This window comes from Phascolarctos cinereus, unplaced genomic scaffold (assembly GCF_003287225.1).
Source record: "Phascolarctos cinereus isolate Bilbo 61053 unplaced genomic scaffold, phaCin_HiC Scaffold_726;HRSCAF=1367, whole genome shotgun sequence".
Taxonomy (NCBI): Eukaryota; Metazoa; Chordata; class Mammalia; order Diprotodontia; family Phascolarctidae; genus Phascolarctos; species Phascolarctos cinereus.
Window position 1 is genome coordinate 249,777,995 of NW_027556098.1, and position 22,785 is coordinate 249,800,779.

Sequence of the window (22,785 nt, forward strand, 5' to 3'; positions counted from 1 at the left end):
TTCTCATTAATCAATACTAAACCCTCTTCAGGGTTTTCCCCTGGAGGCTTAATATTAGCATTTCAATTTTCCTTTACCTTAGATGGGTCATATCTTCGGAGAGTTTCTAAGAGTTTTGGAATGTGTATCCTTGTTTCTTCTTCACAGAAGAAAATCCATGATGAGTTTCTGCTAAATGATGTGGAAAAACTAAGAAGAAACAGTTTACAATAAGCTCTACTCCAAACTGGACTTATCATAAAGCTACAAAGCTGTGAGTAAGAAGTGGAAGAAATGATGATGAGATACTATAAGAGATCTCTATTTTCTTCATATATTTTTCCTTTTCCTTAGACAGTGGTCCAAAGAGGAATCTTACCAGCTCTCCAAATTCACTTTCCCATACAAATCCTTCAGAAGGCAAATAAGAGAATGTTCACATACTCAATTCTGGAGCTCATTTGTTTACCTTTGAAGTAAATCACTTTTAATTTAATGCTGTGACAAACTTTCCAAGCCTGAACCCCACCCCCTCCCATTCTTCCTCCACCTCCGCCCCAGGTAGTCACCAATTCTGAAACTTAGAAGAGTACCCAGCAACCTCTTAGCAAGGAAAACTAAGTAACAAGAGCATATTCAGGTGAGAATGTCAGTAATTCAGAAAGATTTTTTTCATACATACTGAGGTAATAAAGGAAGTATGGTCCATGCTCCTTCATGCTTATCCAGCAGATGAAGAAGAAGAACTCTGGGGAGCTCCTAAAACACACGAGAAGAAATAAGTCAAAACACCTGCCCACTAAAATATTAAATGTCCACTTAATTTAAACACAAACATTTCTTGAGAAAGGTGATTTTAATGTTTCATGGGTTGAGTCAAAGTCCCTTCTTTTCTCCATAGGGTCTACAGGAAATGATTGTTCTGCAATTAAATGTGTGTTGTTCCCCCCATTTGAGCAATGAAACACTAAGCATTTCCAATTGGTGATTCTTCTAAACTAGAATCTAAGATAGCTAGGGTTGGGGAAGAGGAAGGGCCACAGAAGGAAGGGTTTCCAAGGGTTATAGCTTGACAAGAATTAATCCTATGAAGAGAGAAAAAAATTCTTTCAAGGAAATGAAAGTTCAAGTATTCTACAAGCATATATACATAAGAAGAAATAAGTATAAATTCACCTCATAGACAAATAAATCAATACTTAAATATTCTGACAGTGAGATAGCTAATTTTGGGGTAATACAGAAGAAAAGAACTATATGTAGGATTTCTAAATGCCATGAATTGGTAGAGAAACAGTAAAAGTTTCCAAATAACACATACCTGTAGCCAGAAGAATACAGATATACTTTTAATTGTATTAATATTTAATTGAATGACATTCATTTTGGAGATAACACAATTCTCCTCTAAGTAACTAGAGAAAGAGACTAGAAATCTTATCATAAAACCTCCTAGAGGAGCAATGAGCAGACTTGGTGTTTCATTACTTGATATTCTTCAGCCCTCCCAATATACTTTATTGCCACAAGTTTTAAACAGGAAAAAAAAACATGTTCTCCTAATCGTGATAGACAGGAAGGTGAAATGATAAACAACCCACTTTGCCAAGCACATCATCATTACAGAACCACAGGGATTATCAATTCAGCCTTGCAGGTTGTATACTTTCAATTATTTTCAGAAGAAAAGGTTGACTCTGACAAAGCTGGAGATTTAAAAGTAAATGAGGCTTGTTTCTTGGCAGCTACTTCAGCATTGCTGCACAAATTAACATAAGAGTGGTCAAAGATTAGATGACCACTTAAAATTAAGTGGCAGTCTAGGAAAGAAAAAGAAAGAGATGAACCAATACTTCCCCAAACTCTTCCCTCTTCATAAATTCCCTGCTGCTGGCATCCTCCCAATCACCTAGGCTCATAATGTAGGGGTCATCCTCCATTCCTCACTTTCTCTCACCTAGCCCATATCCAATCAGTCATCAAGTGCTTTCATTTATACCTTTGTAATATCTCTTGTGTATGCCCCATTCTTCCTTCTAACACTGCAACCTCTCTGGTGCACCTGGACCCTTGCACTAGTCTACTGGTAGGTATCCCTTAAGAGTCAAGTCTCTCCCCTCTCCAACTATCCTTCCTCTAATCAACAATCAAACTGATTTTCCTGAAACAAAAGTCTGACCGTATTTCACTCCTCTGTTCAAAAAACTCCAGTGACTTCCTATTACTTCCAGAATCAATTAGAAAATCCTGTGTTTGGCTTTTAAAGTCCTTTATAACCTGGCATTTCCCATCTTTCCAGACTTCTTAAATCATATTCCCCTTTATGTATTCTGTGAACCAGTGACACTGACCTTGTTCTGTCTCTCATGTCTGACAATATTTTCCTTCTTCATCTCTCCTTCCTAGTTTCCCCATTTCCTTCAAGTCTTAGCCAAAGTCCTACCTTCTGCAAGAAGCCATTCCTAAGTGCTCTTTCATCTTAATGAAAGCTGTAAGCCTCCAGGTGGGTAAAGAGAGATGGCATCAGCATCTGATGCTCCCTACTGGGGGCCTACAAGTAGTCATAAACAGAGGCTGTTTTTGGTTCAGTTGTATCTATTTTTTCCTGCTTTTAGGTAAAGGAGTCTTAGAGATGGCTGCAACCTTGTGAGTTTCAGAAGGTCAGAAGAACAAGATGCCAGAGATTCAGGACTCTGAACCAGTGCTTACCAGCTGCTGATCCTGGGGTACCAGCCCAGTCTTGAGAAGTGATTGACTTGACCCAGCCTAGTAGCAGATGAGCCCACTGAGATATGTCCTGCAGAAAAGGAACTATTGTGCCAGTGTTTATATGTATTTGGAGGAGAACTTGGTGGGACAAACACTTTGCAGCAACTTGTTTAAGTTTGAGCTCACTATCCATCAGGGGTTGCAGGGGAGAATATGTCCTGGGGTTTGGGGGGAGGTTTTTGTACTTTTGTTTTCCCTACATCTTTTCAGTAAATATCCCTTTTAAAAGATAATTGATTTTACCTAGTTAAATTGATAAAATCGAGTACTAATCAATGGTATTGATGAAATTGAGGAAATATTAACTGTCAATTGATATTGAAAATAATACATTAGAATGGGTATTCAAGCTGAGAACATTAGAGCAATGGTTCCTAAAATTTTTTTATTCCATGAACCACTTTAACAACAATTTTAAAATATTGTAAACAATTGTGGAGGTAGTGAACCCTTAGGGTAATTTGACATACTACTCATAATAAACTTTTAGATTTATTATCTAAGTGTTTTTTCAATAACTATAAACTTTCCTGCCAAAACACCCAAATTAAAATGTACATTTATATAATTAAAATTAAAGAATATAAGATTTTATTCTACCTAAAATTATGAAAAGTCCAAATATAAAATTATAAAACAATGACAAATATTTTATGTGAGCCATCCTGTAAGAATTAAATGAAGCAATCCAGTAAGACCTTATATGCTTACTATCATCTGCCAGAGTTCCTACTAAATTTTTTCATTTTACAAATTTTTTGTCAAATATTAATAACATTTTAATGAAATAAGTTACTACTTGTAAAATGTTTCACATAATATTATGATCAATTTGATTTCAATGTTCGACTGTTTTATTTGAATGAAGGTTTACAATATTTGGCTCAATGTCAGACAAAGATGGTCTTCAATCTGGTGCTTTACTGAGTTTATTGCTGTATTTTGCTTTAAAACAAGAATAAAATGAAAATGCTCACTCATGCAAATATGTGGTAAAAAACAAGCTCTCTTACTGAGAGACAGAACCTGAGCAAATATACAAAGGAAAAAGAAGGAATATTTAATTTAGAGAACAGCTAGTCATCCAGGGTGGTTGTGGTGAAGATAAATGATATGAAATAAAGAGTAGAAAAATTACTTGAAGCCAGATTGTGGAGAGCCTTAAATGTCAAGCTAAATGTATATCTTAAGGGCAGCTAGGTGGTGCAGTGCACAGAGTGCTGGACCTGGAGTTAGAAAGACTCATCTTCCCGAGTTCAAATCTGGCCTCAGACACTTACTAGTTGTGTAACTCTGAGCAAGTCACTTAACCCTGTTTGCCTCAGTTTCCTCATCTGTAAAATGAGCTGCAGAAAAAAATGGCAAAACCACTCCAGTATCTTTGCCAAGAAAACCCCAAATAAGGTCACGAAGAGTTGGAAATGACTGAAATGACAGAACAACAACAAATGCATATCTTAACCTGGGGCAAAGGAGAAACACTATAGATTTTTGAGCAGGGAGGTAGTATCCTCTCTAACAGAGGTTATTTTAGAAGGAGCCTAGTAGTACTTTACAGAATATGGGCCCCACAGGCCTTTGAGAATTCACTTCCAGACAACTATGAAGCACCAAAGGATCTCAGACCATAGCAAACTTTCTTGATAATTACATCTTAAAAAGTCTGAGAATATCAATAATGGAACATACTCCCTCCCCTCTGTAGCACACAGGTGACTTTGGGTGCAGAATGTGGCACATGCTATTGGTTGTTCTCCCTGTGTGAGTTAGTTTTACCTACCTGTTTTTCTTTTATTTTTTTTGTAAGGATATAGTTCTATTGGGAAGGAACAGGCATTAAGAAGTAAAGACGGTATTAAAAAGGCATCAGTAGAACTATTCCCAAAGGGCTATAAAACTGTGCATACTCTTTGACCCAGCAACAACACTTCTAGGTCTGTATCCCAAAGAGATCATAAAAAGGGAAAAGGACCCACATGCACAAAAATATTTATGGCATTTCTTTTTATGGTGGCAAAGAATTGGAAACTGACAGGATGCCCATCAATTGGGGAATGGCTGAACAAGCTGTGGTATATGAATGTAATGAAATACTACTGTGCTGCAAGAAATGATGAGCATGATGCTGAGTGAAGTGAACAGAGCCAGCAGAACATTATACACAGTAACAGCCACATTGTTGGATGACTAACTTTGATAGACTTAGCTCTTTTCAGCAATGCAAGGATCTAAGACATCTCCAAAAGTCTCAAGATGGAAAATGCTGTCCACATCCAGAAAAAGAGCTATGGAGTCTGAATGCAGATCAAAGCATATTAATTGCTCTCTTTCTTTTTTTTTCTTCTTTCTCATGGTTTTCCCCATTGGTTCTAATTCTTCTTTACAACACTCAAAAATATGTCTAAAATGAATGTATATATAGAGTTTATATCAAATTACAGGTCGTCTTGGGTTGGGGGAGGGGAGAGATGGGAAGAAAATTTAGAACACAAAATCTTATGAAAGTGAGTGTTGAAAACTAAAAATCAATAAAGTCATCCCTTCATTTCCAAAAAAAAAGAAAAGGCATCAGTAAAACATTTTTAGGAGTAAAAATATAAGTACTGGGGAAAACAAATCATATCAGCTTTGTCATCCACCACTCACACAAAACTATTTTTAAAACTAATCAAACAGAAACGACCCATTGTATCTAGATTGGCCCCTGCTTCCCTTCGAAGTCTGGAAATTCAAACAAGAATGTCACTAACATCTTTCCTGTAAATTCTCCTTTCTCCCTTAACAAAGTCACCTCCCTAGTCTGGGCACTCATTATCTCTTGCCTGATCTACTGCACCAGACTTCTAATTGGTGCCTCTGCCAAATGTTGCCTCCCACTCCAATCCATCCTTCCCTGAGCTACCAAAGTGATTTTTTTCCTACCATGTCACACCCCCTATTTCCTTACCAAATAAACTCTGGTGGTTCCCTACTTATTACCTCCAAGATCAAATATAAAATCCTTTGGCAAAATCTTTTTACAACCTGGCTCCTTCTTACATTTCCCATCTTCTAACATTCTATTCACCTACATAAATACAATGTAGCCATTGTACCCTACATGCGCTCCTAGTACAAACAACACTCCATCTCCAGTCTCTCATCTACATGCCTTAGCACTGGCTGATACTTCATATCTGGAATGTTCTCCATCCTCACTTTGGCCTCTCAGGATCCCCCACTTCAATACTCAGCTCAAACCTCCTTCAGGAAGCCTCTCCTCACTCCTCCCCCGACGCCAAATGTATGCCCTCCCGTCTAAGTCTACTTTCCAACTATTCTGGATGTATCTTGTCTGTACCTATTTCTATTTTCTTTGTAACCCTCGCATTTAGACCATTTGGCTTAAGCATAGTTAAGTATCTAAATCAATTCCAGTTGATTGGGTGAGTGGTACCCAAGGAGGAGAACCTAAGGAATCTCATTTATCAATGATGTTCTGTGATGCTAGTGACAATAATTTCTAAGAGTAACAAATGGAAATGTGTAGCAGAAAAGTGTCTAAGATTATAATCTTTAATTCTTCAACAAAGTAATGTCATCTTGCTAAAACACTGCTAATTATTATTTGTAAGGTGCTGGGTTTACTCCACTGGTAAAATATATGGTATACTTGTAATTGTTCAGTCATTTTTCAGTCGTGTCCAACTCTTCATGACCCCATTTGGGGTTTTCTTGGCAAAGATACTGGAGTGGTTTGTCATTTCCCTCTTTAGCTTATTTTGCAGATAAGGAAACTGAGGCAAACAGGGTTAAGTGACTTGTCCAGAGTCACAAAGCTAGTAAGTGTCTGAGGCTGGATTTGAATTAAGGAAGATGAGTCTTCCTGGCTCCAACCCAGTGCTCTATCCACTGTGCCACCTAGCTACCCATATATCTGACTGGTATACTTATATAGGAAATAAAGATTTTGATAGATTTTTAATTTGAAATAGCAGAAAGAGGCCATAAGCATGCCATCAAAAAGCTCCAAATCTTATATTTTCAGAAACAAATTCAAAAAATGAAAAACATTAAAATGAGCTTTCTTAGCACCTCACACTTGTACTGACTTTTAAAACCAACCAACAATTACTAATTGGTCCTATATCACATGCTGAGAACTTTTTTCCAAGTGCTTATAACCCATACAGAATGAAGCTTTCATTATTTTTATCTGGATTGTTAATCACACACTGCTTCTCCAATCATGGCTCCCAGATCACCCTTCTTGACAGGGGCCCTGAGGTCTTTCTCATTTTCTTGGGTGTGCCTCGGTTACATGACCCTGACAAAGTCATTCAGAATCAAACCTCCTGAATTGAGTATATGGACAAAGCTGAGGAATAACTCTTCTCTAGTCAGAAACAAGGTGTGAATGGAAACTAATGGCAATGATTTTCTTGTGTGGCTCAAATTGGTTCTGAAGGTAATTAAAAAGGTAGCACATACCACCACCATTCTGAAGGACAACATCTATTTGAATGATAGCATGTCAAAGCAAAGTTTCATAAGACCTTAGAGATCATCTAATTTAATTGCCTCGTTTTTCAGAGGAGGAAAATGAGGCCCCAAAGGGTTGTCTAAGTTCATAATGCTTAGTAATACCCCTTTTTGTGTGTCTTTCCTCTTTAGATTGCAAGCTCCTTGAGGGCAGGCACTGTCTTTCTTTTCCATATTTGTATCCTCAGGCTTAGCACAGTGCTCATCACATAATGGGAATTTAATAAATGTTTATTGCCCACTGACAGTCAGAGAGCCAGGGCTGAAAAACAGCCTGACTTCCTAGCTCCAGTGTTCTTTCCTTTGCAAAGTTCTAGAACACATTTTTTAAAATCTCATTTCTTTATGTCTCATATTTGTTCCTATTATAAGCAGGCCAGATCTGCTTAATTACAGGATAGAAAGACAGTGGTGTCGACAGTCCTGAGGACTCTATGAGGCCATGAGAGTTGCTTGTGGCCAGTGGCATAAAACTAGGGGAAACAGGCCGCCTTTGCTGGTTCTACAGACTAAATCACAACACCACTGTGAAAGAATTCATTTTCCTTGAAGGATTTTAGATCTAGACATGTCAGAGACCTTCTAAATTACATCCTTTATTTTACAGAAGGAGAGGCTCAAGGAGGTTAAGAGACTTATCCAAGGTCCCATGGGTACAAAGGGTCAGAGGTGGTATTTGGACCTATGTTCTCTAACTCCAGAACCAATCAATGCTCTTTCCACTTGAGGAAGGGCCAAATGAGAAATCTTTAGATGCAGCAGTATTATTTCAGGAGAATGGTGGCTTTCAAATGAGATTTTATATGTATGAACACATGCATATAAGATGTATATATAAGATATAGGTATATATGTACACACATATATGTATGTATATCTGTACATACAAAAAAATGTACAAACACATATATAAACATAAACCCAATGGAAGAATATTTTAAAATTCCTTTTTAGTTCCTAGAAATATTTTAAAAATTATATTTTTCCAGCCTAAAACACTTCCCAGACATTTCCCTTTAGGAAAGTGGGCAAAACAAAAAGCTATAGCCTTTCTTGGGAAAATAGATTAAGGGATTAATTTAACTCTAGAAAAGATCATGGTCTTTTCCTTCTCTAAAGCTCTAGCCGCTAATACCTACATAGGGAAACATCCTTGTGCATTGAAAGGGAGGCATCCTCTCTGCTTTCTCTTCAGTTTAAATTCTAGATATAGATTAAAGGGAATGGTCCAGGATGAATTGGGTAGATCTTGGTTGCTTTGGAATTTTAACCCAGTGGATACAGTGCTGGGCCTGGAGTCAGGAAGACTCATCTTCCTGAGTTCAAATCTGGCCTCAGACACTTACTAGCTGTGTGACCCTGGGCAAGACACTTAACCCTGTTTGCTTCAGTTCCTCATCTGTAAAATGAGGTGGAAAAGGAAATGGCAAACCTTTGCCAAGTATCTTTGAAAGAAAACCCCAAATGAGGTCGCAAAGAGTTGGACATGACCAAAAAACAACTGAACAACAGCTGAAATTTCTTTGCTCAAGATTCCTATAAATGAAACTAAAATTGTCTTGGGGACAGAGAGTTGTGTCAGAAGTCATGGAGACTGTGCCAGTTTGGACATCTTGGTTATTAAATAAGTATTAAATAAAATTGTTTCTGTCAAGATTTGAGATTAAAAACTCAGGATAGGATTAGCATTGATATTTTTCTTCAGCAACGCTAATATAATATATAAATATGAATTATGATTACTGTTACTGCAATTGTTACTTCCTTATATATCTGAATTTATGTTCCCTTAGGTTGTATATGTCCTTAGGAAAGACAGGTATGCTGAGGCTGTGTTGCTGACCTGCCCTGAGATCTTGGCCAGAAAACACCTAGCTGCCTCTGACTCCTTTATATTCTTAAAAATTATTGAGGACCCCTCTCTCAAAGAGTTTTAGTTTATGTAGGTTATATCTATCAATATTTACCATGTTAGAAGTTAGTCTTAGTATTATTATGAAAATAGTTTTGACTTTCTGGATAGCCTGAAAGGGTCTCAGGACCCCTGAGGACTGGGACAACACTTTGAGAACCTATGATCTATATAATTTCCATTCCCCCAATCTTGCCCATGTCAGAAGTCCCAGATTCCTGACTATAATCTCCTATCAGCTTGTTGTTTAGTTGGTTTTTTTGGGGGGAGGGGGTTTCTTGTTAGAGATACTGGAGTGGTTTGCCATTTCCTTCTCCAGCTCATTTTACAGATGAAGAAGCTAAGGCAAACAGGGTTAAGTGACTTGCCCTGAGTCATACAGCTGGTAAGTGTCTGAGGCCAGATTTGAACTCAGGAAGATGAGTCCTTCCTGACTGCAAGTCTGGCACTCTATCCACCGTGCCACCTACCCACAATCCGCTATCAGACAGCATAACAAAAGGAAATGAAGCATTTTATGTAGTATAGAGGTCAGGGTAGCAGGGAGTCAAATTTCCCTCCTATTTCTCTGGGGCTAATTTTTCTCTCAAAATTTCAACAAAGATCCTTAAACAAATACTACCCAGCCTTACCTGTCTACCCTATACTTCTCTCCCAAATTTCAAGGACTATACAATTCTCTTTTTGGCATCCAAAATATTAATATAGCTTAGGCAGGATTACTTATTTTTCCTAGCCATTTTGAACTCTCATTCAATTACCAAGGATGATGCTATTGTGTCCAACTCCCTCCTAAAGCCTGGAATAAGCTCTCTTTACAATATGAAGAGGAACATGCTGTTCAAATGAGTCATTATTTCATAAAATCATAGGATCTTAAAGATTTCTTAAAAGGTCTTAAAATCATCTATTTTAATGTATTCATTTCACAGATGAGATCTAAGAAATGTTTTACCCAAGGACATATAACTAATTTTTGAGGAAGCCAGACTAGAATCTAGGCAAAGTTAAGGATTGTACTGTGGAAGCAGGGGAGAAACACACACACACACACACACACTCCACACACACACTCTCTCTCTCTCTCTCTCTCTCTCTCTCTCTCTCTCTCTCTCTCTCTCTCTCTCTCTCTCTCTTTACCTCTACGGTGGGGCCTGAGGCTGCTCTACCTTCTGGAAAGGGATTTCCTAATTTCTACTTCTAACCTTGCCCCTTTCAGCCTCAGGCTTTGCTCTCTTTGAAGTTTATATCAGAGCAGTTGACCGTACCAGTGGGACACAGATTATCATAACAGAACAGTCAGATTTGCCCAGGGCCAAACGTTATTAGCACCAAGGGTAAACACCTTGCCCAATTCCCTTGGATTTTCTACTAATAGCATATGAATGTCTCAATTTGAAACATTTCTATTCTGACTCACAATCAAAAAATTCTCTAGAAGGATTAGAAAGAAATCAGAAGAGACAAGGTCTCAGTTGCTAGGAGAGTATTTAGAAGAAAAAATAATTTTCTGAGCTTGGTAACCTGAATAATGATGAGTATTTCCTCAGTGTGTTAAGTTTAACAAACCATTTCAGATGACTGATTTGCTTTCAAATTCTCAGTAGCAATACTGAGAGTACAACAGGATTGAAACAGTGAACTGGGAGAGTGGTAATATGTACCATCAATTACTTCAGATTTTCTTCTGAGGGCTTTCTTCAAAGAATTTTATTTGTTGTTAGGTAGTCGTTTTTCAGTTGGGTCTGACTCTCCATGACCCCACTTGGGGTTATCTTGGAGAAGATACTAGAGTGGTTTGCCACGTCCTTTTCCAGCTCATTTTGCAGATGAGGAAACTGAAGCAGGCAGGGTTAAGCCCAGTATCACACAGCTAGTAAATGTCTGAGGTTGTATTTGAACTCAGGTTTTCCTGACTCCAGGTCTGGTGCTCTAGCCACTGAATCACCTAGCTATCCTAAAAGCTCTTTATAGCCTTGATTAATTCTCAACACACACAAGGGGTAGTGGAACAAGGTTGTTTCCCTTTCTCAAAAACAGAGATGGAAGCATGAGCAAGTTAAAAACAAAGTTTGCTTATGCATAACAATTTTCTGTTCAGTGTCACAGTTCTACAGCGGTATCTGGAGGTCATTTATTTCAAACTCCTTATTTTAGATAAAGTGTTTCAAACCATTACCAACCTAATTGGCTCAAATGAATAATTTATTAGATGATATTTTCTGATTGCATAAATCTATACTAGTACTAAATATTTTAGAAATGCTATATAATATACTTCCAGGAAATATAATAATAACAGCTAACATTTATGTAGTTCTTTACGGTTTGCAAAGCACTTTATAAATATTATCTCATCGGATTCTCACAGTCCTGGAAAATAGGTGCTATTATCATCCCCATTTTATAGATGAGGAAACTGAGGTACAGAGAGGTTAAGTGATTGGCCCAGGGTTACACAGCTAGATAAGTGTCTGAGTCTAGATTTGAACTCAGGTCTTCCTGACTCCAAGTCCAATCCCCTATCCACTATACCACTTTGCTGCCCCTAATGAACTCAAAAAGACTCTTTTTAAATCTCACGTTTGGGAAAAGAACAGCTAATGTACAAAATAAATTCAGACAACACACATCTGTTTGGAAAATTACCCTAAACACCATAATGTAATTTCAGGAGATGAAGAATACTATTATGAACCTTCTCCAAAACAAATGTTCTTATTGTGTAACTTTATCATAACTGCATGAATGCTCTTCAGATAGTTTCTTCCCAAAATTATTCAAGTTTTAACATTTTTTAAACTGGTCTCCTCACTGTTCCTCACAAAAAACCAAACAAACAAAAGAAAACACCACTCCATTTCTGGATTCCAGGCATTTTCATTCTGTCCCCCAAGGCTGGCATTCTCTCCCTCCTCACTTTTACGCCTTTGCTTGTTCCCCAACTTCCTCCAAATCTCAGCTAAAAACCCCACCTTCTTCAAGAAGCCCTTCCTGACCCTGACCATGCTCATGCCTGACCTCAAATTACCTCTGATTATCCCTGGGTAGAGATATCTTGTTTGTACATAGTTATATGGTTCATGGTATCTCCTCCAATAGATCATGATTAACTTCTTAAGTCCCTAGAGAGCAGAACCTCCAAATTTACAGAAGGCACTGAAGTACCTTTGCAGCTACCCTTTATACACTGTCTTCCCCATTAGGATGTAAGCTGCTTGAGGCCAGGGGATGTCATTCTTTCTCACTGTACTTCTACAACTTAGCACAGTGCCAGGCACAGAGTAACAACTTAATAAATTCTTGATGACCACTGACTTTTGCATTTCACATCCTCTCTATGTACTAATACATACAATATACTAATATGGCTCCTTAGAATGAATAATTATGCTATAACTGATGTCCTTCAACAAAACACAGATTAGTGAGTTATGCCTGCACTTTTTGTTTTCAACTCAAAAGGGCTTAATTGAAAGGGTTAGGTAAGGAGTGATTACACCATCTCAATGAGTTTGTTTAAACCTAGCTTGTGCTTATGTTGCTGTTTCATTCAATAAACTTTTTGTCTTTTAATGTTGGAACCAGGAAGGATCTTCTAACATCACCTAACCCCTTCATTTTCCACCTGAGGACACAAAGTTGTTGACTGACAGTCACTAATTAGTGGGTATTAGCTTCAGTGGATAATGTCACGGCCAAAGATCAATATGGAGACATATGACTAGAGAAGAAAAACAACTAAATGAACCAAGATCCAATCTATCCTACTGTCAACTGCTTATTTGTCTTTTGGAATTAAAGTCTTCTACATTCACAATTATCCTTGGTGCTTATTAATAAAGAAGAAAGTTTCAATTTAGCAAGTGTATAGAAACTGCATAGGTAGAAGTTTTAGTCAATATTACACCATTCTATTATTTTCCTATCAAGGTCTTCATCAAGCTACCAAATGATTCTACTATGCAACTAATTTTTAAACAAACTAATTCATGAGTTACCAAAAAGTTCTACACAGGGGAGAGTAGATTTTTAGACACTAGCCCCGTTTACCTCAGTTCTTCATCTGGAAAATGAGCTGGAGAAGGAAATGGCAAACCACTCCAGTATCTTTGCCAAATGGGGTCAGTCACAAAGAGTCAGACACCACTGAAACAACTGAATAAAAACTCTGCAAGATACAGCAGAAAGAACACTGACTTAAGAATCAGTCCTCACTGACATCTACCAAAGATGTGACATTGGCTAACCTAACCTCTCTATCCTCCAGTTTCCTCATTTGTTAAAAAAAAAAAAAAGGGCTAATACTATTGAGATGGGAATTGCTATCTCTGGGAAAAGGTAGCCCATTTGATGTCATTGTTAAGCCTTGGTGAACACCATCACAGTTTATACCTTCAAAACGCCAAGAGAATAAAAATGAACAAATCCCAATACTCTTACTTTTATAAAAAAAATAAAAAGGGAAAAAAAAGTCATCAACAGGTTAAACATGAAGACCCAAAATGATGTGATTTGGAGAGCCAGATTTGGAACTTACCAGCTGAGCAGTTAATATACTGTAAATTTCTTCCCTTCTGCCTGAGATGGTTCTGAATTGCTTCAGTCATTCTGCAGCTGGCTAGAATTGACTAAACTAATTACATATACACTCTGTGCTCCTCACTGCTGTACCTCGTTAGCAGTCTGTTTCCTCATGTTTGTAACTTATCCATCTCTTACATTTACCTTCTAAAGTCCAACAGTCAAAACCTAAGTTTATTTTCAGTGTAAGTCCCAGTTCAATTTTGTCATTCAGTCAGTGGTGTCATAAAATAGGAGGGATTTTTTTTGCCCCACATTTGTTCAATATTGGATATATTGGATCAATTTTCTGCAAGAATGAGTCCAGCTTCAAGAATGATTGTAGCTGAAATAGAACTGTTCTATAATTCTGAAGCTCACTCAAGTTCCTGGCCCAAAACATACAGTGAAAGTTAACATCTGCTTAATGTTATAATGTGCTCATCATTTAATAAGAGGCAGATTCCCCCAGGGGGTTGGTATAGATCTTCATAATATGCTGTTTCTAACTTATTTCTGACATTTATTAGCTGTCATTAATCTCTGAGCCTTTTCTTTAAGACAAATCAGATTACTCATTGTTAACAAAAAATAATAGACTTGAGGTAACTGAAGCTACACAGGAGAAAATAACCTTCAGACATTTTCCCTTAATTACTAATGCCTTTTTTTTAACATCTTGCTATTCTTGAAAACTTTTTCTAGTACTAGGAAAATTTTATCTTATTGCACTTTTATTTTAAGATTTGAGTCTTGGCTCTGTGAGATACTAGTTTCTTGTCCTACCTACTGAACAGGGTTGTTGTGAGGATCAAATGTGATGATGAGTGGAAGGTTCATTGTAACCTATACTCTGGCTTCTGACCTCATCATTCAGTCAGAACTGTTCTCTCCAAAGTAACCAAGGATCTCTTAACTGCCAAATCTAACGGCCTTGTCTAAGTTCTCATCCTTCTTGACCTTGCTGCAGCCTTTGACACAGTTGATCACCATCTTCTCCTTACGTTTCTGTGATACTGCTTTCTCCTGGTTTTCCTGTCTGACCTCTCCTCAATCTCCTTTGCTGTATCTTTGACCAAGTCATCTCGAAGGATGAATGTCCCTCGAGGCTCTGTGATTGCTTAGCCCCTTTCTCTTCTCTCTTTATACTATTGCATTTGTCAGCTCTCATGGATTCAATTATCATTTTTATGTGGATGATGCTTATATCTACTTATCCTGCTGCCCTAACCTCTCTGCAGCTGATCTCCAGACTTGCCTCTCCAATTACCTATTAGACATCCCAAAATGGATGTCCTGTAGACATTTTAAATTCAACATACCTAAAACTGAACTCATTTTTCACCTACTCCCAAACCCTGTCCCCTTATCCTAACTTCCCTATTACCGTTGAAGGCACCACCATCCTCCCAGTCACCCAGGGTTTCAACCTAGGTGTCATTCTTGACACCTTACTCTCTCTCAAGCATTTTCCTCTTCCCCCCCCTCCAAATCCAATCAGATGCCTCTCTAATTGAAGTATGCCGACAAATGTTTAACAGTCAGCTCTCAAAAAAAAGTAGTCTTTTCTCAAAATATTCACAATTTAATTGGAGAGACAATATGCAAACAATATGTAAAAGACACATACAATGCAAATGGAAGGTGGTTAGGATAATGACAATGAAATTAAGGAAGTGGAGAGGAGAATATAGGTTTGAGAGACAATGGGAAAAGTTGTGGAGACAGAATGACATGACTTGGCAACTGATTGGATATGGGAGCAGGACAGTGAAGAAGAAGGAAAAATCAAATGACTGATCTTTTAAGTATGGGCAAGTGGAAGAATGGTGTAGTTATCAGAGGAAACAAGGACACTGAGAGGACAAGTTTATGGAGGCTAATAAATAAACTCCCGACAGGATCAGCCTGAGCTCTCAGAAGAATATCCAAGGGAAAGATACCCTACAGCAGGGATTCTAAACCTTTTGTTGTTCTAGAGTCTTTCCTTGAGGATTATCTCCAATTTATTCTGTCTATATCTTATTTATACAGAGTTGTTTGCATATTTTCTCATCCATGTGACTATGAGCTCTTAGTAGTAGGAAACTAGTAGCTAGTAGTTCAGAACTTGTAGCTCAGACCAGTAGCTCAGAGAAGCTACTGTCTTTTGCCTCTCTTTGTATACAGAGGGTTTAGTTTGATCCCTGGTACATAGTAGGCACTTAATGATTGCTTGTTGGTTTGACTTGACTTGTTATGGAACCCTTTGGCATTCTGGGAAAGTCTGTGGATCCCTTGTCAGAATAATTTTTTTAATTGCATAAAACAAAATACATATAATTATATTTAAAAAAAGCCCAAAGATGGCAGAGTAAAAAGGTAGTCATTCTCACCCTCCCCTATCAACCTCTGAAAGCCCAGAAAATATTACCCCAGAAAAAAAAAACCCTGCAACAGATGAACTAGAAGACAGGGAACAACAGTGCAACAGCCCAGCAAACAGGTCTCCCAGTGCCTCAGCAAAAATAAGGGAAGCAGCACTACAAAGCACCCCAGGTGGATAAGCACCCTGCAACATTCATCTGAAAGGAGATGAAGAAAGCAACCTAGAGTCTTCCTAAAGTCCCAGCATTGCTGATTCCAACCCAAAACCAGGTAAGCTGTCAGAACCCTACAGTCTCCAACTGTCAACCAGGAAGAGATCCTGAAGCCCAGGTGGTAGAGCAGGCAAACACTAACACCTAGACTTCCGAGTGCCTCAGTAAGGGCAGGGGAACCGTTGGAAACCAGCTCAGAAAACCACCAGGTGCCTTGGCACTCTACCACAAAGGAATCTCCCAGTGCATTAGCAGAAATGAGGGAGCATTACAAGGAGCCCCAGGTAGATAAACACCCTGCAGCACCCATCTAGAAGGAGCTAAAGAAAGCTTAAGGGAAAGGAAAAGCAGGCAACCTAGAATTGCCTGAAAGTTCCAGCCTTGCTGATTCCAGCCCAACACCAGGTAAGCTGCCAAAACCCTACAGCCTCCAATTGCCAACATAAGAGGCCCCAGCACACAAAGCCAGTGACCAAGACCTAGGCTCCCAACACAAGAGCTTGGGTCAGTGCCCTCTGTTCCCAGCAGGAGAGCTCAATCTCTTTAAAGGCCAGGAATAAAGAAACCATGAGTAAAAAGAAACGTACCATAGATTAATATTATGAGAAGAGTGAAGATCAAGACAGAAATTCTGAAGAGGACAACATTGTCAACAAACCCACATCTGCAACAACAAAAGGGAATATGAACTGGTCTGAAGCCCAAAAAGCCTTCTTAGAAGAGCTCAAGAAGGATTTTAAAAGTCTAATGAGACAGGTAGAAGAGTCCTTAAAAAATACAATTGGCCAATTGAAAAAAAAGTACACTGAAGAAAACAAGTCCCTAAAAAACACAATTGGCAAACTGGAAAAAAAGTACACTGAAGAAAACAAATCCCTTAAAAATACAATTGGCCAATTGAAGAAGGAAGTACAAAAACTAACAGAAGAAAACAATCTGTTAAAAACTAGAATTGGACAAATGGAAACTAATGACTCTATGAGAGAGCAAGAATCAGTCAAACAGAAACAAAAAAATGAAAAAATGGACGAAAACATAAAATACCTCATCGGTAAAACAACCGACCTGGAAAATCGATCCAGGAGAGACAATTTAAAAATCACTGGACTACCTGAAAATCATGATGAAAAAAAGAGCCTGGACAGTATCTTTCAGGAAATCATAAAGGAAAACTGCCCTGAAGTCCTAGAACCAGAAGGTAAAATAACCATAGAAAGAATACACAGGTCACCACCTGAAAGTGATCCCAAATTGACAATGCCAAGGAATATAATAGCAAAATTCCAAAATTACCAGATGAAAGAGAAGGTGCTGCAAGCAGCCAGAAAGAAACAATTTAAATATCATGGAACCACAGTCAGGATTACACAGGACCTTGCAGCTTCTACATTAAAAGACCGCAGGGCATGGAACATGATATTTCATAAGGCAAAGGAGCTTGGATTGCAGCCAAGGATCAACTACCCGGCAAAAATGGGCATGATTTTTCAAGGGAGGAGATGGATATTCAACTAAATAGGGGACTTCCAAAACCTTCCTGATAAAAATTTGATCTTCAAGTATAAGATTCAAAAAAGACATAAAAAGGTAAATGGGACAAAAAGATACAAAATGTTGTTAATAAGGGCGGACTGTTTACATCCCTACAAGGGAAATATGAGATTTGCAGCTCTTGAGAACTGTATTGTTATTACACCATGTTAAAGGAGTATACATAAAGGGGTGGATATTAGTTGACTTTGATGTAATGATAAAAAAAAATCTAATCAAGTGGTTAAATGGATCCAAGTAAGTGGATTAGTCTGATCTTAGAAAATATACTGAGAAAGGAGGAGGCAGACAAGGGTAAATTACATTACAGGAAAAGACAGAAAATCCTATTACAGCAGGGGGAAAGAAGGGAGGGGGTGAGCATTGTTTGAACCTTACTCTCATCAGATTTGGCTCAAGAAGGGAATAACATAATCAGTTAGGTATAGAAGTCTAACTTGCCCTATAGGCAGTAGGAGGGAAAAGGGGAAATAAAAGGGAGGGGGGATAAAAGGGAGGGAAGGAGCAGTAAGGGCAAAGGGGAAGAAAAGGGAAAAGGATAATAGAAGGGAGGAGAGACTGAAGGAGGCGGTGGCCAAAAGCAAAACACTAGTGGGGGGGGGGAAGGAGAAAGGAGAAAGAAAAGCATAAATGGGGAAAAAAGGATGGAGAAAAAGACACAGATAGTAATCATAATTGTGAAAGTTGAATCGCTCTTTTTTTTTTCCTCTTCAGTTGAGTTTTGTTTCCTCTTTATGATGGTTCCTCCTATTGGTTTTAATTTTTACTTACAACTTCACTAATGTGAAAATATGTTTAATAGGAATGTAAATGTATAGCCTATATCAGATTATGCACCATCTTGGGGAGGAAGGGGGAGAAAAATTTTAAACTCAAAAGTATATAGAAGTCATTGTTAATAAATCAAAATAAATAAAATAAATTTTTTAAAAAAGGGGAAAAAAGCCCATTAAACAGAAATAAAGATGTAACTTTTCTCCCATCCAAGTTCATGGACTCCTGAAATTTATTCACAGACCTGCCCCCCAAGGGCCTTATCCTTTAGATGTTTGAGAAATTCAGGACTTGGATATAGGTTAAAAGTCAGAGGCAATAAGAAATATTTAGGAATCGTACAAAGATAAATTGAAACCATGGGATTAAAAGATTAAATATGCTCATGAAGGACATAACATATACTGTATCACTTTTTGAAGTCTAGATGCTAGACAACCAACAAAAGAGTAAATCAAGCCCTGTTTGTAGCATTACACCAATTTCTAAGGTGTAAGTGCTCATGCTGAAAACTTAACAATAGGCTCTCCTGGATCTGTAGGAGCTGGCTCTAGCACATTCCTACTCATATACAACTTCTCCACTCTGACACTGTCACCACCCAAGTGCGGGCCCACCTCACTATTGCAATGGACTTCTGTTTGGACTCCCTGCCTCAAGTCTCTCCCTATTCCATTCCATTCTCTACTCAGCTAATTTTCGCAAAATGCAGATATGACCATGTCACCCTCCCCATCCCCATTCAATAAACTTCAGTGGCTCCTTATCATCTCCAAGATCAAATATAAATTCCTCTGTTTGGGGTTCAAAATCCCTTCATAACCTGGCCCCCTCCAACCTTTCTAGTCTTCTAACATCTTGTCCTCCCCCCAACCCCACCACTATCCCCCCACTCATATTTCTGAGACCCTGACCTCCTTGCTTCATCACACTCCATCTATAGATAATGGGCATTTTCACTGGCTGTCCTCCCTGCCTGGAATACTCTCATTTCCACCTGCTGACTTCCTTGACTTCTTTCAAGTCCCAGATAAAAATCTCGTCTTCTTCAAGAAGCCTTTCCTGATCCCCTTAATTCGAGTACCTTCCCTCTGTTGATTATCTCCAAATATATATACATACATATATATACACATGTTTGTATACATATGTGTGTTTATATGCATACATATATATGTTGCTGTTTGTCCTTTGTTTTCAAAGAGGACCCATGATATTACAGGTGATAACTTCCACATGAATTGGATTTAAGTAAGGCAGAGTTGCACAACGTCATCAGCCTCACTCTCTCAAATCATCCAAGTCCAGTGACAAGACAAAAGTCAGGACAACTGGCAATATCTGGGATGCAGTGGATGACCTTGGTGTCTTCTATGTCTGACCAAGTTCTAAGAAATGCTCCACAGCAACTACTTCAGCCACCTTAATGGCCGTTAGAACAAATAGTTCTCATCCATCCATTCTGCTGGAGGAAGTCTTCACATGCTTGAGGACAGACACCCCCCTAACTCATGACAGGTTTGAGGGCCATAGGCTGCCTGCAATCTGGTTTAGCTGGTCTGCCAAGCCAGTTTTACTAGGGTGTGGCTGCTGCACATGCTACATTTCTTAGGAGCCACAGGTGAGCATTGGGTGCCAGGTAGACACCAAAGGTGAATAAGCAGCCCCGAAAAAGGGCTCAGCAGCCCTCACACCAGAGGTGCTAGTCCTCCCTGTTTGTACATAACTGCTTGCATACTGTCTTCCCCATTCAACTGTGAGCTCCTTGAGAGCAAGGACTCTGTTCTGCCTTTCTTCCTATCCTTACCACTTAACATGGTACATGGCACACAGCAGGCATTTAATAAATGCTTACTGACTAAACAAATACCATAAAGAGTATACAAATGTTTTATTTTTTCCCTACTAAGTAGAACTACTGTAGCAATAAATTCTACTTCAGGTCAAATAGAAAAAAATATAGCTTTGTTAGCTGGAATTTGTTCAGTAATTATGTTTCTATTAAAATATATTTTAAAATCTCACATTTGTATGGTACTTTGCATACATAGATTTGAGATGCACAACAACCCTTTAAGGTAGTGACTACCAATATTATCTTCCTATTCTTTTTTTTCGGACAGGCAATCGGGTTCAGTGATTTTCCCAGGGTCACACAGCTACTGAGTGTTGTTATGTCTCTGAGGCTAAATTTGAACTGAGGTCCTCCTGACTCCAGGGCTGGTGCTCTATCCACTACACCACCTAGCTGCCCCTCATCCTATTCTTACAGATAAGAAAAACAAGGTTCATAAAGGTTTGTGACTTGCTATGGTCACACAGCTAATGAGAGACAGAGGTGGTATTTGAACTCAGGTCTTTCAAATTCTAAGTCTTATACTTTGTCCACTCTATTACCCATGTATGTTCACTCAACAAGTATGTGTACAACCTTATAATACACTATTTTAATGATAATGACCACAAACTTTAACAAGATTATAATTTATTACAACACCAAGAAAAAAACTTTGATCTAATTTCAAGTGTTGGAATAAATCCTACAAAAAGAAAAACACTAAAATTAAAAGAATGGAAGAGAAAGGGAAAAGAATCTGGAATTCCTGCTGCTTATATGGAGTTTATGCACTTTAATGAAAGTATGATTACAGTCTAAAATTAAAGGAAAAATGGAAGAGGAAACATGTTTTTAACAAAAGGAGAAAAACATACTGTAATGAGTAAAAATGAGAAGCATAAAAAATGTGTTTCATTTTGGTAAGAATGAGACATAGTGCCTTAAAATGGCAATTCTAATACTCAGATAAAACATGTACTAAGAAACAATTATGTAAATGGTAGATGAGAATTCTTGCAGCTAAAAGAAACTGCTCTGTTGTAAAAATAGGTGACTAGTTTCTTCCTCAGGAACATAAAATTGATGTGATCATTTTACATTGCTAAGCAATCTAACACTTAATTTTTACTGCCTTTAGCAAGGTAAGTTTCCCGTGTTAAAGGAGGTTTTAATGGGTTTGTTCCCCCAATTTTTGACACAAATTATTTTTGATTAAAGAATAAAGTAGGTATTGTGCAGATCTACTCTGGAATTATTTTGCACTGACAAATACAATTTGGCCTGATTTGGGAATTAATGGAAGAATTCTATCAACATATTCTCAGATGAGCTGCTTGGGGTATGGAGTCAAATGAAGCTCTCCATATACTGCTCGACATATATTGCTCTCTGAGGGACCAATAACCTTTCAACCAGGCCTAAGTGTTTTATCTATAGCTACTGAAGCCACTGTTCTTATGGCAAATAATTTGTTTGGTAGGCATCTTGAAAAAAGGAAGGGGAGGGAAAATATAGAGGATAGAAGTGTATTACTTTTCAAGATGAAAACCCTCCATATCTGTTCAAACCACAATCAGAATTTCAAACAAATAGGTTGAACTGGTGAATTCAATTACCCTTCTAAAAAGAGCAGTTGTTTAGCTCAGAATTCTGAGGCCAAATTAGCTTGTTCAGTTGGCATAGAATTGTTACCAATTTGTCAATAAACTACCAAAATTAGGATGTATCTCTTCTTCATCATTTGCCACCAATGGGGAGTGTTTTATGAATTCTTACACAACTAATTACTTTCACCTAAAAAGAAAAGTTAAGTAGAAAGACTGAAAAGTGATGGGGCAGTGAGTCATAGTCATTACTATTAACCTTTCATTGGGAGACCTCCTACAGCTTCTCAGTTGCCAAGAAATAGTAAAAATAGACTTTGGGAGGCAATATGATTTTGCATGTTTTTCTTCAGGCTGAAGAGTTCTGCTACCTTGCCATGCCACCAGATACTAATGAGGTCCTAAACTGATGAGCCAAGAACTGACATTACACTGTCCTGGAAGATTCTTTTGTCTAAAATTTCCAGAGACCAGGTATGAAGGGTAACCTCATTAGCCAGGATGTAATTGGGCCAGGTGTTTGGACAAAGGTCATTCACATCACATAGAAAAAACGAACAAAGTTAGGCGTAGCCACTCAATGTCCAAAGCTTCGGGCTAGTTTTTTTTTTCTTCTCAAGCAGCTGTACATTCTCATTTTGATAACATTCCCCATTAAAAATGTGATACAACCTCTGTTTCACATGTTCCAACTGA

At 38.1% G+C, this 22,785-nt stretch overlaps 1 protein-coding gene across 3 annotated transcripts in view; it reads right to left on the bottom strand.

Annotated features, from left to right (window-relative positions):
• The window catches only part of B3GLCT (beta 3-glucosyltransferase), a 130,915-nt gene that overhangs the window by 59,750 nt on the left and 48,380 nt on the right, over positions 1-22,785 (bottom strand). For all 3 annotated transcript variants that reach the window (XM_020997158.2, XM_020997157.2, XM_020997159.2), the window contains 2 exons: positions 662-738; positions 78-189 (listed from right to left, as the gene is read on the bottom strand). In XM_020997158.2, coding sequence (XP_020852817.1) covers positions 78-189; positions 662-738 — 189 coding nt within the window. The remainder of the gene's footprint in view (positions 1-77; positions 190-661; positions 739-22,785) is intronic.